General features: G+C 42.7%; 2 protein-coding genes across 2 annotated transcripts in view; both read right to left on the minus strand.

Moving 5' to 3' along the window:
• Positions 1-276: 276 nt before the first annotated feature.
• On the minus strand, positions 277-2,539 carry LOC142150314 (E3 ubiquitin/ISG15 ligase TRIM25-like). The gene has a single exon (XM_075205525.1). The coding sequence runs from the start codon at positions 2,418-2,420 to the stop codon at positions 804-806; it is 1,617 nt and encodes a 538-aa protein (XP_075061626.1). The 5' UTR covers positions 2,421-2,539; the 3' UTR covers positions 277-803.
• A 1,892-nt stretch (positions 2,540-4,431) lies between these two features.
• LOC142153214 (sodium- and chloride-dependent GABA transporter 2-like) overlaps positions 4,432-16,807 on the minus strand; it is a 28,074-nt gene continuing 15,698 nt past the window's right edge. The window contains exons 5-15 of the mRNA XM_075210589.1: positions 16,230-16,311; positions 15,607-15,739; positions 14,622-14,756; positions 12,119-12,222; positions 11,090-11,214; positions 10,510-10,622; positions 10,263-10,400; positions 8,926-9,028; positions 7,767-7,867; positions 7,488-7,658; positions 4,432-6,460 (exon numbers count right to left, since the gene is read on the minus strand). Coding sequence (XP_075066690.1) covers positions 6,353-6,460; positions 7,488-7,658; positions 7,767-7,867; positions 8,926-9,028; positions 10,263-10,400; positions 10,510-10,622; positions 11,090-11,214; positions 12,119-12,222; positions 14,622-14,756; positions 15,607-15,739; positions 16,230-16,311 — 1,313 coding nt within the window. The 3' untranslated portion in view covers positions 4,432-6,352. The remainder of the gene's footprint in view (positions 6,461-7,487; positions 7,659-7,766; positions 7,868-8,925; positions 9,029-10,262; positions 10,401-10,509; positions 10,623-11,089; positions 11,215-12,118; positions 12,223-14,621; positions 14,757-15,606; positions 15,740-16,229; positions 16,312-16,807) is intronic.

A 16,807-nucleotide genomic window follows, 5' to 3' on the forward strand; every position in this document is an offset into this window, starting at 1 on the left:
TCCAATCAGTCTGCCGAGGCATGTGTACGATTATCTTCACATCTGTGCTCTTCATCTGGTCCAAGAGCAGTGTAGTCAGTCATTCCTATCACACTAATTATAACACATGAAATAAACTTTGACTTTTCCACAATGCCATTGTAAATTTCATTAGCTTCTGTGATTCTGAAACAATATATTCAGTCTCAGAACAAATGGACAAATTAATCCACCTACAGCACTCTCTACATTTAACAACACAGACAGTTGTGTGAGTGCATACACAGTGCAGGAACGAGATTTTTAAACAGAACGAACAATCGAATGAAACATCTATTGGTACTTTGGAACGACTCTTGTTCATCATGCAGAAGTATACAAACTAATGCGATATCTGACTAAATGTTTTTTTTTTCAGGTTTTGGCCCTGTAGTTAGCTGAAAACCAACTAGTGTGTACCTAGCCTTATAGTAAGGAAGAAACAAGTCTTGGACTACAATTCCCAGTAGGAGGAGTTTTATAGAATCAAACCCTATTCAACCCCTTCTTACATCACAGCCAACAGGAGCAATAGCACTGACTACACTATAGGATATACATTGTTTGATAGAAAGTTATTGCAGCCAATCACAACTTGCAGTGAATCAGAAATGGATAAGTCATACATGAATATTTATATTAAAAGTTTCTATTACACCAACAAGGGAACGAATCCAGATACACTGGTCACCTGGTTACACAGGAGGAGGGGCTCAGCTGTAGCTCCACCCATTGCTTCTTTCTATTGGCTAATTGTTCCACCAATCAGCTTTCCCTCTGTGATGTCACCAGTCTCTGGGCAGATGTTTTATGATAAATTTCTCCCATTTCCTGACTCCCCCAGATATCTTTACACAACCAGACCCAACCCATAATGCAGCATGAAGGGGCTCAGTGAAGGTGGCAGTGACGGTGTGTAAGTGTCTGATCCGGTCACACAGAGAATAAAAGGACAGCTGTCCAGCCTCATAATCCAGATATATCCTCACTGTATCACAGGGAATATTGTCAGGTAACCGGACCCATATACTCTCATGTATCAGTGAATACTGTTTATTAAACCAACCCCCACACAAACACCAGGACTTGTTATTATCTCCAATGTGTGACTGACTTCCTTTCCGGTCCATACTGGGATAACACATCCCTACCCTCCAGCTAAATGATTTACTGACATCCACTTCCCAGTAATGTCGCCCTGAGGAAAATGTCCTGGTGCTCATTACCTGATAATACTGAAATCTCTCTGGTGTTACTGGATAACTCTGGTTTATATTTGGCCTGGATGCAGTTTTCCAGTCACCTGATATAAGTATATTATTAGCAGCTGTGTTTATATCCAGTAATATGTCTGAAGGTTCCTGCACATAGATCCTTATATTTATACCTGTTATTATATCAGATAATCCGGTGTGTAATATGTCAGAAATGAGACCCACATCCAGATCTCCTACATCATGGACCTGGTCATCATGTCTCTCTGTGTCCTCAGTATCACACAAGTCACCTGTGTCTGGTTCCTGTAAGACAGTCACTGGATCAGACATGTTGCACAGCTCCTCAATGTGACGCATCTTCCTGGACAGCTCGTCCTTCTTTATTTCCAGCTGCTGGATCAGATCAGAGACTGAGAGTGAAACGCTCTCTTCCTGCGTGGAGATCTCACTCAGGAATCTCTTCTCTAGGTCTTCCAGCTGTCTCCTGATGTCTCTAAACAGGGCAGTGACTCTCTCTGTTACATCAGCTGCTTTTTCCTCATCTTCTCTCCTGCGCTCCTGCAGTCTCTGAACTCTTTTCTCAGTCTCCTCTCTCTTTGTGCTCAGTTTCTGCAGAACATTTCTCAGTTTCATCTTCTTGTTCTCAAAGGCCTCATCCAGCGACTCCACCTGATGTCCTCTGTGTTCCCCGATCAGACTGCAGGACACACAAATACAGGCAGCGTCCTCAGTGCAATAATACTCCAGGATCTTCTTATGGACGGAGCATTTCCTGTTCCCCAGGGAAGTGGTGGGATCAGATAATATGTGTTCTGCTGACTTGCTGTGTACTCTCAGATGATTATCACACAGAGAAGCTTCACACAACAGACAGGAATTAGCAGCAGGTACAGGAGAGTGAATACAGTAAGTGCAGAAGATCCCAGTCTCCTCCTGATCTGGCCGAGTAGAGAGGAAACTCTCTGCTATTTTACACAGAGTTATGTTCCTCTGCAGTGCAGGACGCTCCTGACACTCTGCTCTGCATTCAGGACAGGTATAAACTCCAGACCCCTTCTGTGTATCCAGCACACGATCAATACAGACCCCACAGAAGTTGTGTCCACATCTTAGTGTTACAGGATCTGTATAAATTTTCAGGCAGATGGAACAGTCCAGCTCCTGTCTCAGATCAGCAGACGCCATCGCTGACAGTAGAAGAGAGAAATGAAAGTTACTGACCCTGACACTCAGACACCAGTGTGTGCATTGCACAATTCCCACATCGGGGGGAGGCTGAGTTTATCAGAGTAGAAGTTTATTAGTTTATATCTGACAGCAGAAGAGAGAAATGAAAGTGAAAGTCTCTGACACTCAGACACCAGTGGGTGTGTTTCACATTCTCCACACAGGGTGAGGCTGAGCTTGTCACTCACATTATATCCATAGGTAAGGACACAGCTAATACATAAAGGGACATCATGCAGAAAAATGTACTTATTTTGCAACCACTAGAGGTCATTTAATAAGCTGAAAATTATTCACAGCACATTTTGCAAGGATTACACATAAGTTGCTGATAAAAAATAAATCTAGTTTGTTACTATTTTGTAATTAAAAAGTTTTGATAAAAGCATAAATAACAGTTTATTTCCTTAATATGCCTCTCTAGATATTATTCTCAGAAACCGTTTTTAATACTATTTATATACTGTATAGTGTTTATTGGCTGCATTGCATCATATTAGGCAATATATGTCACTTGTTAAAGAAATACAAATCTCAGCATTCTGGGACTTGTAGTACCACAACAGAGAGGAGACTCAGGTTACCTACCATCCCAATCCAGATAGCTTTGTCCCGATCGGTGGGATTTGGGACGTATTCTGTTGCATGGCAGAGCAGATGTGAGAATGACTGACACAGATACCTTGGTCTCTCACAGCAGCAACACTACCCCTCTCCATCTCATAGGGTAGTACTACCACTGGGGGTGCAGGTCCTGAGTAATATCTATCTCCTGCCCCCTGGTGGTAGAGATGTGTACAAGATACAACAGCAGCAGATGATGCTGCACCCCCACAGGGCTTTATATTACTGCGCCCCCTGTCTGCAGGTGCTGGTTTCCACATCTGGAAATGGGTCTCATTATCTGGCAAGGTGAATCCATGTACTGCCAGACCTGACAGTACAAATGGCCACTAAACCTATGATACAAGTCTATCCTATATGAAGTGTTATCTTGTGACACTGAGAAATATATATTTATCACCTCTCAGACCCTCACATAACCTTATAATGATATGATCGCCCTGTGACCAGGATCTGCATGAGCGGGTGTCTTCTTACTAATCTTTGCCCGTGCGCAGAAGTGCGGAAACGGGACTCTGAAAACTATTGCTATTTCACAGATAGAGATGGTAAAAGTCGGTTATTTTTTTATATGAGCGATAAGTTCATATTGGAGAACATCATGTCTGTGGTTGGACTGTCCTGGAGATCCAGCTTGAATGGAGGACTTGGCCCAGACGTGCATAGCAGAATGTCTGCAATACATAGAAATCCCTGGGGAGGTATTAAAAACTGTAAGGATTATGGCGAAATACTAGGCAGGGCTGGTGCAAGCTATGATATACTGACAGTACCCCCCTTCTACCAAGGCAACTGGCACACATCCCAGGATTGTCCTAGTGGTGGATCTAAGAAGATTTCATCAGTCGAGGGGCATGAATGTCCTAAGATCCTTCAGCCAGATTGTGACTTCCCCATTTCATAAGATATTGGAAATTACTTCTGACTCCAAGATGTCCTCAACGATATAGTCCAGATGTGTACGGTGGCTTAGTGGTTAGCACTTCTGCCTCACAGCACTGGGGTCATGAGTTCAATTCCCAACCATGGCCTTATCTGTGTGGAGTTTGTATGTTTTCCCTGTGTTTGTGTGGGTTTTCTCCGGGTGCTCCGGTTTCCTCTCACACTCCAAAAACATACTGGTAGGTTAATTGGCTGCTTTCAAAAATTTACCCTAGTCTCTGTGTGTGTCTGTGTATGTTAGGGAATTTAGACTGTAATCTCCAATGGGGCAGGGACTGATGTGAGTGAGTTCTCTGTACAGCGCTGCGGAATTAGTGGCGCTATATAAATAGATGATGTCCCTGAACTCTAATAGATAAACAACTTAATAAAGAACAGGCTGGTTTTAACAAATACATAAAATGTCGGGTGCATCCATCGCACTGAATAAAGATGTTGGAGTTGAAATTTTAATGCAGAGAGTTTTTTAATAAATTTGAAAAGGATAAATATCATGTTCTGTAACTTTTCGGGAAAGCCTTCCTAGATGAAGAGATTTGGTAAAGAGAAACAATAGATGAACCATTGGATGGATTGTGACCCAGGTTCCGTTTGGGGAATACATGATAATGGCAAATAGGAGACTTTCGTACTCTGTACACTAATATATAAAATACAGTTTGTAGTTTTGTGTCAGATTTGTACTATTGCTATAAAAAAAAGGAAAGTTGCTCAATCAATTTATAACTTGGGAAAGGTGCATAAGGCTCACTACAACTGACAAGAAGCAGGATCCCCTGAGCTCCACTGCCAGCCAGTAAAAAACACCCAACTTGCCCATAAAACAATGATAAAAGCTGCAGTCTTAAAGGGCAGATTTATCAAACCTTCTAAAAACGCCTCTACTTTTCCTTTTTATAAGGTTTGATAAACCTACTCTTTATTTTCCAAAATAAAGTGTGAGCCGTCCACCACTTTTACGGTGATTTTGTACTTTTTACAATGTATGTAATAAGCTGTTGCTTGTTTATTCATTTTATATATCATTTTGATTCATGTGTGGTGAGACTTTGGAGAATTCACTACTGATAATAATGCCACTCTAGCACTGAGCGGTTTCATATTAAAGCTATTCTACCATCTATGGAAAAGATTGTACTAACCAGATCCCCCAGGGGCTGCTCATACTTGTCGACTCCCCCAGACTCTCAAATTTTGGTGAGCGCTCCAGGGTGTAAATGTATTTTGCAGATCGCCGACTTTGCATGGTAAATTTAAGCAATAGCTTTAAAGGTAAGTTTTCCCTTTATAGCCATTGCAGCTTTAAATTTGCCATGCAAAGTCGCCAGATATCGGCGGTTTGCAAAAATCTCAATTTGATACATTTACCCCCAGGACTATCCTGGGAGAGTAGGCCACCCACCCAGATACTGCTTCTCTTTCTTGTGAAGTGGACAGGGGCCTCGATGATGCAAATTGTGTATCAGGCCCGCCTCTACTGCTCAAGGACGTGAATCGTATCATTCCTCCCGCTCCGCCCCCACTTGCCACTTGGAGATCCTAAAGGTGAGGTTCAAAAAGTGGACAAGTATGGGGGCAGCTATATGCAGCCACTTTGCATCGAAGTGTGCCAGTTCTGAAATACCAAAGAGATAAATCAATTGAGTTTGAGGGCAGCAGGAGGACCAAGCACAAGAACCTGTGGTTTGTTATCGTTCCTCCCCTCTACCACCTGCCTCCAAGATTTCCGGTGGGGGCTGTAAAAGGAACAGAGGAGCTCTGGGAAAACGGCAGCATGTTGAAGCCCCCTGGTCCCCGGGTAGGGCGCGGGGCCTGTTAGTAAAATCTTTTCTATAGTTGGTAGTGGAGCTTTAAATTACAACTGCTGACACTTTTGTATATTATATAAAAACAACATTTGAAAGTGGAAATATTTCAAGAATCGAGACTCCAGTCGCCTCTCAAGGTTCACATATCATATACAGACAAGAGCCAATCATTGTGTGAGGCATGCAACACAGAGCCCAGTGATTGGTTCCTCCAAGATAGAATTACATATCACAGAAGTACAAGGTTTTAATTAATAGAATGAATATTATTCTACAACACTGTGCGCGTTTCATGGGTCAGTTCCGTGCTGTGCTAATGTCCTCGAGATGTGACCAGGATCCAAAGTAACACAGCTCTGTAGACAGTTCTGGGATGTGTGCAGGCGTATGTGGGTGTACCCGGCCATCACATAGGTCATGAATGCATGTAGACGTGTCCCTCATCATGGGACCCCACGGTATGTATGTCACTGAGCCCAGCGGCTAAATACACATCCGGCGTACGCCGTGTATGTCCTAGCACAGAGATTCCTCTAGTTGGGAAACGGCTGTGGGTTGAGTCTGTCGGTCTTGTAAAGGTTTCTGTGGCAGATCTGGATCCGGACAGATCAGCTGACGAAATCTCTGCAGAATAAAAAGATTATAGTCACATGTGGGTCGGGGGGGGGGGGACTGGTGAGAGCTACACAAAAGTAATCGCCCCCTAAACATTCTTTCCTTTTTTTTATGGTACATGGCCACTGTATGTAACACCTATGTGGCCTATCACTGCTTACTGGTAGCAGATATTCCCATAATCCGGCAGAAGAGGAACGGAGTCCAGCCGTTAGGACTTGCTGTTTATATTTTATTTGTTTATATTTTTATATTGTTTTATATTTAAAAAACTTTTGAATTTATATTTTCTGCATGGCAACTTGTTGTCAGTATCTTTATTCAATAAGGATTGTGCATTTTTGACAAATTAAACTCCATTTAATAATGTTCTTTCTTTGTGTTCTTAATGAATTCATGTGTCAGATAGGCTTGGTTATTATGATGCTACATTTAAGGCATATCATTGATTGGGCTTACAGTATCTTTAGTTAAAGTAGATTGTGATTGCAGCTTGGAATAATTCAATGAATAACCGAAGACTTCCTAAATCTGTCAATTCTGGAATTAAATCCTAGGGCGGAGGGGGGGCAGATATGAACTCATCCATAAGCTGGGATCTCTTTCCACACACTTAATGTTTACTTTGCATGTTTATCACCAAATTGGTTTTTGCTTAGCAGGCTGTAAGGCTGTGTATATGTATACCCTTTGAAACAATAAAATTGACTTTTTTTTTTTTTTTATATTAATTAAATTTTTTTGCTTTCCAAGACTTGCTGCCTCATTGTAGACACAGTCCTTGGACAGAGTCAGGCCAGGGTGGATAGATATGGATAACGTCTTATTGGGGACTGGCGTGTCATGTGGGTAAGATGCTTTTATTAAAAAGTTGTTTGATTAAATATTCCATGAGAATTGTAACTTGTACTCATGTCATTACAGAAAAACAAAGTGGAAATAAAAACTTATTACAGCCATGGTTTGTGTTCTCTGTCAGTTTAGTTTTGGGATAAGTCGGTGTTGGTGGGTTTCCTCAGGTCTGTGATAACCTTACCTCTGCTATAGGCCCTTTGATTGTTGACATCTTGTAGCATACCCAAAGGGGGGTGCAAACCATAGAAGATAGCGCTAGCAACCAGCCGACAGCATCCCCCCACCACGGGTATGTATAGCGCTTGTTATATTGAAGAGGGGTGTACTTCACCAGCGAGAAGATAAAGGTGGCCTGAAAGAAAAGATGGGGTAAGTCCATAGCATCTCAAGCTTTCAGTTCTCCTAGTAAGCCTTCCGCCATTGTGCCCTCCCCCATGGGTCATTAATACCTCCCTCTCACCAGGCATACAGCAGGGGTAATAAAGAGCCAGCAATATTTGATGATGGGCAGAGGTCTATAGCCAATCATATGCTCCACGTTGTCATAGAAGTTATCTGCACCTGTTGAAGGAGGAACATGTCATTAAATGCCCTCGAATAATATAGTCTGGCCCCAGAGTCTCTCCACCTTGGTGGCCTCTGTGTCCCTCCTTTTCAGCACGGATTCCTGCCACTGGGGATTGTTTAGTAAGATTGCATTTAAAGGTGGAAATTTTCATTAAATGTTGCGTTAAGCAAAAACAGTTCTAAAACTCATTATTTTAGAAGAGACCGTCTTTCTGTAAAATGTCCCTTTAAGCAGCGTACGAGATAATGGGAGTGTAGGATGGGTGGGGATTGGAGAGGATCGTAACTTGGGTGTGGAACAGGTGTGCTAGACTTCGGTTGTGTTTCGTCATTTTGTTTGTAATCCCGCCTATGCGATAAAGTTTATTTTATAGCCTAGAATTGTGTGAATATCTGTAGGCTCTAGTTTTAGGCTAGGACAGAGAGGACATTAGCTCCAGACCCCCAGATTTAGAAGAGTTCCCTCCATCAGTATTTCCTCCGTTTCTAATATAGTTTCATATTATTATGAATAAAGGAAAGATGATCCTAGACAGAGATTGTATTTGATCAATCTAGTGCAATTGAGGTTAATGAATGAAAGGGAGAGATTCAATTCAGTGCATGGTGTCTCCAGAAGACACTTCGTGCCGATGTTATGGCTGGAATCTACACTCATTTTTCCTTGTACCTCTATGTTTTTGCCGGAAATGTGCGCAGTCGGACATCACAGTGGTTTCGCGCGCCACATCGTCGGCCGTTGAATCTCCCCCTAAATGTCTAATTGCTTGCTGTTGGCTATGAGCTACATTAGTTGTTATTGGTTACATATTGTGTTTGCGCAGTGGTGGCTGCCATTTCTGGACTCAACCAATATCCACTAGAATGTATCTAATAAATTCATAGAAATCAGTGACATCACTGAGCCAAGCGGCTGATTGGATGTTCTGGGTTACACTGGTTGCGGTGGGTTACAGCACTTGTGCGCCATAACAAGATTGTTAAAGTGCACCCGTTGCTGGTATTAGGGCAATAGAATGTTATAGGGAAGAGGGAGAAGGGAAGACACTCACCATACACCCAGCCAATGCAGAGCGTCTCAAAGATGGCGACAAATAGCAGACACATACCACTGGCCGCATAGTAGTCAAACAGCTGGAACACGTACATGCCGCCCTGTGAAAGGACAGAACATTATAATACGGAGTGAGATTTGGCCGTACAGCATATCCACAGCAGCCGTCCAATCAATTCCCTTCACAGTTCCTCAATACTCAACTCATTTCAAATTGGTTGTATGTCAATCTTTTTGTTTGAAATATGCATTTACAACGCATGCGCATTAAATATTCATCATCATCAGCTCTCTATATGGCACCACTAATTCATATGCATATATCCATATATAGAGTACAGTAAGGGAGAGGACACATAATTGGAACGCAATTAGACGCGGACGTGTCAACAAACACCACTATTAGGAGGTGTATAACGTACGGTGCTGGAGAGCTAGTGCAACAATACACAATGATGATGGCGACGATCAGCACCTCTATCTGGTTGCATATTGACCCCTCCAGCTGATAGCACTTAAAAATCCTGTAATCGGCAATGAGTTTTCGGGCTGCACCCACTTTGTGGAATTCCCTCCCTCGCACAGTAAGACTTTCCTCTAGTCTTCAAACCTTCAAGTGTTCTCTGAAAACTCACCTCTTCAGACAAGCTTATAGTATTCCTCTACCACCCTCTTAATCTCCCTAGGTTACCCTATTACCTCCCTCTACACAGCTAACACGAGACAACAACCCTCTGACCAACAAAAAAAATGGGATCCCTAATGTTGATTGAATCTAACGTTTTTAATTCTATTAAAAAAACGTGCGTTTTTGCCGTAATGCAAAATGGGAGGCAGATAAAGTAATTTGGTTTGTCTTTTTGGATTCGGGAGGAAGAGCTACCTTAGGAGTACAAATTTTGTGGTGATTCCTTAATAAACACCCGTGATACTTGAAATAAACTGGAAAAAGTAGCCGCAATTAGTAAATTATTAAATTAATTGTCAGGCAGTCGAGATATTTGGCAGAAATAGTTGTTTTGACATCCTCTCTTAACTAAAAATTTTTCAAACAAATCATAGTGCTAACTATACAGCTAACACAAGACAACAACCTTCTGACCAACATTGCTGGGTGACTAATCACACAGCCCACTCAATACTTCTTACCTTTGTTACCCCCATTTGGGAGAAACGGGGCAGGTGTGTCATTTATATCTATAGATGGGAGTTAAAACACAACAATACATCATGGGAGGGTTTACTGGCCTTTTAAGTATTTTATGAGATTAACATTGAATATCTTCCCTGCACACAAACCTTGACCTAGTGCATGAAGTTCCCCCCTCCCCGTACCTCGGTTAACATGACAAGTCCAATGAGGAAGGAGAAAATGCAGACCACCAGGATAAGCAGCTCTCTGCGGTTTTTCTTGCGGAAGGTACTGGGGTACATATCGACCAGTGAGGTGACAAGACTCTCCACACAGACAAACTGAGGCCACGTCATGGAGAGAGGACAGATGAAAGATAAAATTGTGAATGTAGTCCATATCTGATGAGGTTATGAAAAAGTGTAGACATATAATCACATATGTGCATACCTGACTGTCCAGACCAAGAAGAATCACCATGATAAAGAAGAAACAGGCCCAAAGGGGAGAGAACGGCATCATAGACACAGCTCGGGGGTACGCGATGAACGCCAACCCTGGACCTGAAGACCAAAACTCGTCTCAGTAAAGATATCATCATTGGCCCCAACATGGAGACATCTGCCCTTGGCTCTGTCCTTCGTGTGTGAAGACCTTACCTAAACCTGACCTAGTCAGATAAACCCAGAGGTCCTCTGGCCCAGCTATCTAATTTGCTTCTAGATAAGACACCCATAAGCTGCAGACGAGTCATTATAAAATGTCTGTGGATGGACAATGGGTGGAAATAATAACATAGGGTGTAAAATATGAATGAGGCATTAATAGACCCGAACCCAGTGAGTCTGTTTGGAGGTAATATGGAAACAATGGAATAGATGTTCTGTTTAGTGCCCCTTCCCCCAACCATCTGTACGTAATTTGAAGATGCCCTACTATGATGTATAGGTATGCAAGGAGGAGTGAGCCACATGTATGCACAGAGAATAATGAGGAGAAGGATAGAAGAATTTGCCGTGTAAACACTCACCAGATTCTGCCACTTCAGAAATCAGCACCCCTTGTTCTTCCGCCATAAAACCCAGGATGGAGAAGATGGCAAAACCAGCTACAAAACTGGTGCCGCTATTGAGGAAGCATAGAGCAACACAGTCTCTGCCAAGAGGGAAAAATAAGACAGTACTAGATTAGCAAATACAGTGCGACAAAGCACCATGTATGTCTCTTTTCCTTGCCATCTATGATTATAATTGTAAGGTCATGTCTTTCATTATAACACCCCCCTAAGAGCCTACATTTTAAGCTAATCACCCAAAATGTCATTTGGTCATCCAATGAGACAGAAAATAACCAAACTGGTCCAACTTTGATATCCCCAATGATTGTGGAAAATCTAGTTGGTCGGTCTGTTTATTGCATTATTATATTGTTTACAAACAGGGTAATGTGACTTTAGCAGTTTACTTTAATGGATACATGGAGGCATCTTTAATGGATATAAATACCAGTCTGCATCGGGTCCCTTGATTGGCCAGATCTGGTTTGTGCCAGACCTGGTTGCCAGTGATTAGGTCAAATGGCTTGACCATTTGTAGACAGTAGGGGAGTAAGGGGGGGGGCTAAAGGTCTCCCAACTGCAATAATCTTTATTATTTATTGGGGGTTCATGTATAATGTAATGAACATGGAGTGAAAGGCACGAAATCGGCTCCCAGCTGCCCAAGCTTTTACACCCTTAATTTTTTTTTAATAGAATGCAAATAACTAATAGAAAGAGAAATAAATAAATACATTTTTTTAAATTGTTCAAGTGTAGGGAACAAAGGGGAGGGTACGGCTAGGCCCAACACATGTGGCATTTACCTAGGTAGAGAGTCAGAAGGTGAGTGAAGATGACATTTTTGTATAAAGTTTGGATTGGTGCATGGTAAAACTAGGCAAAGGAAGAGTTTTGAGAGTTCCATTTAGTTAATAATTGTTATCTGACCACTCCCCCCTGACACTGCTGACTCCTCCCACCAATAAAGTAGCAGTGATCTCACAGTGTGATCATGTGTACCTGTAGCAGTTGTTGTTATATTTGTTGTAGCTTCCCAGAGCAGTCAGACACCCCAGACAAATGGCGTAAGAGAAGAAGATCTGAGTCCCAGCATCCATCCAGACCTGCCGAGGAGAGTCTGATGAATGGCAAATATGAGATCAGTTGGTAAAGGAGCCTGGCTCATCCTTATGCCCCAAACCTAGAACATGTACACACATACGAAGCTAAGCCCAGAACAGCTGCTGATGCTCGATCTATCAAGACATGAATTACATCACAATAACTAATAGTTTCTTATATCAAGGGTGAGACATCCAGTGGGTCTTGAACCATTGTAGCACTACAAGCCCCAGCAGTGCCAAGCAGAGGCGACAAGAAAACACAGTTAATGGTTTCTGAATATAAAATGCTCTGGGCTATAACAGTAAAACTTTCTACAGCAAGAGAGCTCAAGGTGCTATATGCCACCAGCGTGGTGCCCCAGGGTTGCCTGAAAATATCTGGGCAGTGGTGAACCCACGTACAGGATGCACTTTAGTTTTTTTCTGCACCATTTTCTTTTGCCCTGGTCTTCTGGCTGGGAAGGTCAATTTGTATAGTCCAGACAAAGGTAGGGACTGTATACACACATATACATAGCACTACTTAATTTATTAACTTTTTAAACGTTTTGCCAATTTTCACCATTTTGTTTGCTTTTTCACTTGGATTGAATTGGGTCCTTTGGTCCTTTAAGGGCCCTATTCCCAAAGATTTCATTCTTACTTCCATGAACCCTTCAGAGACCCTCCAATGATGAAGAGCTAAAGATTTAGACCCTGTAAAAAACCTCATGGACCTCAGGGTAACATGACACACACACCACTCACTTTCAGAGCTACGTGGCCCAGTGCTTTAGGGAAAAAGGAACCTACAGACCCCCTGGCACCTGATCCCACATTGCAGCTCTGTAACATAAGTCTATTAAGAAGCAAAATGTCCCTGGAAAATGTAAAATCTTGGCAATTAGGTACTAAGTAAGCAGGTCCCAACCCTTCTGTCACATGACTCTAGTTTGGAATCTACAGAGGTCACTGAAGATGAAACAAACCTAACTACGAGGATCTATGCAATCTTTGGCTTCCACCACTGCAACAAATTACTATAACTAACAGCATATTATTCATGTTTCTATATAAACACAAACTCACGTTGTGTCTGACAAAACAAAGCAAACTGTGCAAAGCATCTAAAGCAAAACTACAAAGAACCTAAAAAAATCTCAAAAAAACATTCCAGTTTCACTGCCTCTTGACATCCCCGACTCTGTATCATTACTTCTGGCAAGGAGAATGTTTTCAAGCAAACATCTGCCCCCACCAGACCCAGCCACGTGTAAACATCAGTACGCAAGAGCCCAGTGTGATCAGCCGCCTCGTGGAGCTCAGAGGGGCCAGCTGCCTTCTACGCAATGTAGAAAGTTTGGCTCAGTCCATGTCTACATCTCTCTTCACGTCTTATATGGAGATTCTGTAACTCTAGTGATTGACTTATAGGGTCCGACTCATGTTCGGACATAAATCTGAGTCTTGCGTGAAATAGTTCGGTGCATACTCTGAAGCGTACCTTATACCGATGTAAGCACTAGCACGCAATTCATGACTGAACGCACGTGACTCTTATGACTCCCTACGACCTGAGAGATGGTACGCGGGGAGGGAATGGGCGGATTACCATAAGCCATGTACAGTAAGATCGTGCCAACACAGATCTCTTCAATGCGCTTGCTTTGGGCCGCATCACTTTCACCAACTACATGTCATGTATAAGTGGTGACTGACAGTGATGATTGTCACGGCATCGTCTTTGTATTAAAAACTACACGTATGCGTGCCACTAGCTAGCACAGAACATGTGTGTGAGGAAGAGAGGCTTTAAAAACGCATTGTATACGCAGTACACATTAAAAGGATATAGTTTTAATATTTTTATTAATTACTATACTGATAAGAACTTGCGTACAAATTGCTTCTGAACACAGATCAGGCCCATAATTTGGATATATGGTGACAGAGAAAGTACTAGAAATCCACATGTTACAGGTCAATCATCTGGGCGACCTGCTAGGACACTTGAATGTACCCTCGTACACTGTTGACTGCTCACACCTGGACTGCAGTCGGTTGGATGTTCTTTGGTTGGAGGCCAATTCCTGACACACCTGAGACACTATCATGTGTCAAAACTCCCTGTAGTGTTTGCTGTTCCTTATACAGTTATGCTGGTGTCCAGAAGGTCATAGTCACTTTTCCTTGCCCAATTTTTATACTGTGATATAGATTTGAGCTTGGACTCGACCCCCCCCCCCCCTTCCCCCCTTAGCCACCCAACTCTAATTCTGTCTGGACATTTTACATTTCTCCCAAATTTGTATGTAAGATCTCTAAGGATTGCACCAAGACACAATGAATTACAAGCTATTACTTTGGATTCAGGCCAAAACCAACCCTGATATAAGCTGTGGCATCCAGTCTGTATTCACCTGTGGGTCCTGCAGCCTGCTGAGATCCGGGTACAGATAGAATTTGATGCCTTGCAGAGCTCCCGGCAGCGACACTCCTCGGATAAGTAAGACAATCAGCATCAGGTAGGGAAAGGTCGCCGTAAAATATACAACCTACAGAAATGCAAACAGGAAGTTTATGAATGAGGACGGTGGCTCAGTGGTTAGCACTTCTACTTCACAGCACTGGGGTGACCGGTTTGATTCCTGACCATGGCCTTATCTGTGTGGAGCTTGTATGTTCTCCCAGTGTTTGGGTGGGTTTCATCCGGGTGCTCCGGTTTCCTGTCACACTCCAAAAACATACTAGTAGGTTAACTGGCTGCTGACAAAATTAACACGTGTGTGTGTGTGTGTGTGTGTGTGTGAGAGAGATAGGGAATTTAGACTAAACAGGGACCGATGGGAATGACTAATAATCTCTGCAAAATTACTATGTAAATAAACAGTGATGATGAGAAGGAGTACAGGCTATTTAATGTATGAAAAGTGGATTGAACTTGGAGTGCCCTTCATTTGCTTTTTGCTATATAGTCCCCAAGATCTCTTTATTAGGGTGTTAAAATGTAAAAGTGCCATGTATAGATGTCTATCGCTGCAATAGGATTGTTCATCAGTGATTGAGTTACTGCTATTGGCTGGTGTGGCAGTGGTTAGTGAGCCATTACAGACAGCTGGTTCTAGCTCAAGCTCCACACTCCAATGGTGTTTCTCCCAGCGATGGGAAAATTCCAATCCTAAAAGAGATGTGTTAGTTTGTAACACAGGCGCTGATTGGGACAGAGCTGAGGCTACACACAGTCATCTTGTGTTTCCACCTCCAAAGTTACTAGTAAAGCTGATCCTATTTGGGATAACTGAAGTTCCACATTTAGAATTATTTTTGCACCCCAACTGAAAAACCTGAGTGACTGGATGAACTACTCATCATTGCTATATAGTGTAGCACAAGGAAAGTCCTCACCTTGCCCGTTGATTTGACCCCCTTCCAAATACAGAAGTAACAGATGATCCAGGCCAACAGAAGACACAAAGCGAGCTCCCAGCGCAGGCCTCCAATGTTATCGATACCATCCGAAATACTCAGTACCCGCCTCCTAGACAGGTAACAGGGGGTTAAGTCAGGGAGTGTAGTGCTCAGCTAAAGAGCAGAGAGACATTTGTCTGCAAATGGGGGATAGTCTAGGCAGGATGTGTTATCGTAGTGCCAATCTTTTTCTGTTTGAGGCTACTTTTGAGTTATTTTTATTTTACCTTGACAAGTGGACAGCACAAAGTGCACAATGTTTCGGGAGGCTCGGTCCCCAAACAGAAAAAGATTGGACAAGAGGAAGCCATGTTGTTTGAGAGCTCAACCGTCTCTATTGAGTGAACACAGAGGACTTAAACCATATACATTGTAAATATTTATGTAAACGTGGTGGACAGGACCGAGTTAAGCACAGGGCAGAGTAGGAGTCTGTCTATAAGGCTGAGTAACGTGCCCGTGGTTCTTAACTACCAGAGTATTTACTGGCAGTCAGTAAATGTTCTTTGTTTATAAAACATGTGGTCAGGAGGGTCAGGAAACATTGGCATGCGACTTACTCCCAGAACTCAATGACGCTGGAAGTGCCGTTGGCCGTCACGTTTTGAGTGGTGTTACTGGTGTGAAAATCCAGGCAGCTCACTGGGGAAACACAGACCAAGTCATAACAACAGTTGTACCAAAAGGAAGAGAAGAGACTGTTATGGTCTGTAGAAACGTGGAGGGATCATTCTAAGTAGAGATAATAAGGTCATTTATGTCAGAGAGTAACAAAGATAACAATATATTGCCCATTTCCTACCACTTCTATGCTTCATTCCCCACTTCTCTATCTTAGTTACTTCAGTCAGAGCCTACACTGCCCACAATCCCATTGTCTTTGTCTTGGTGCACTTCCCATCCAAGCTTGGTACTCGGTGTCTCTTTAGATCTTCATGAGTATTGCTAGACTCCTGCTTGGAGCTCTGGGCTGTGCGACTCTTCACTGCAGCTCCCTTTTTGTGTCCCAGCTCACATAGCTCTAGTCGACTACTGGCAAGGTCAAGGCTATCACTTGAGTTTGAGAAGGACTCTTTCCATATATGGCATCTCTGGTGTCCATATATTGCAAGATGTTGTCTCTTGACTGACCCAACCC

Source organism: Mixophyes fleayi, chromosome 4 (genome assembly GCF_038048845.1).
Source record: "Mixophyes fleayi isolate aMixFle1 chromosome 4, aMixFle1.hap1, whole genome shotgun sequence".
NCBI lineage: Eukaryota > Metazoa > Chordata > Amphibia > Anura > Limnodynastidae > Mixophyes > Mixophyes fleayi.

Excerpts from the sequence above, each read along its gene's own strand:
- LOC142150314 (XM_075205525.1), bottom strand. The coding sequence starts at position 2,420 with ATGGCGTCTGCTGATCTGAGACAGGAGCTGGACTGTTCCATCTGCCTG.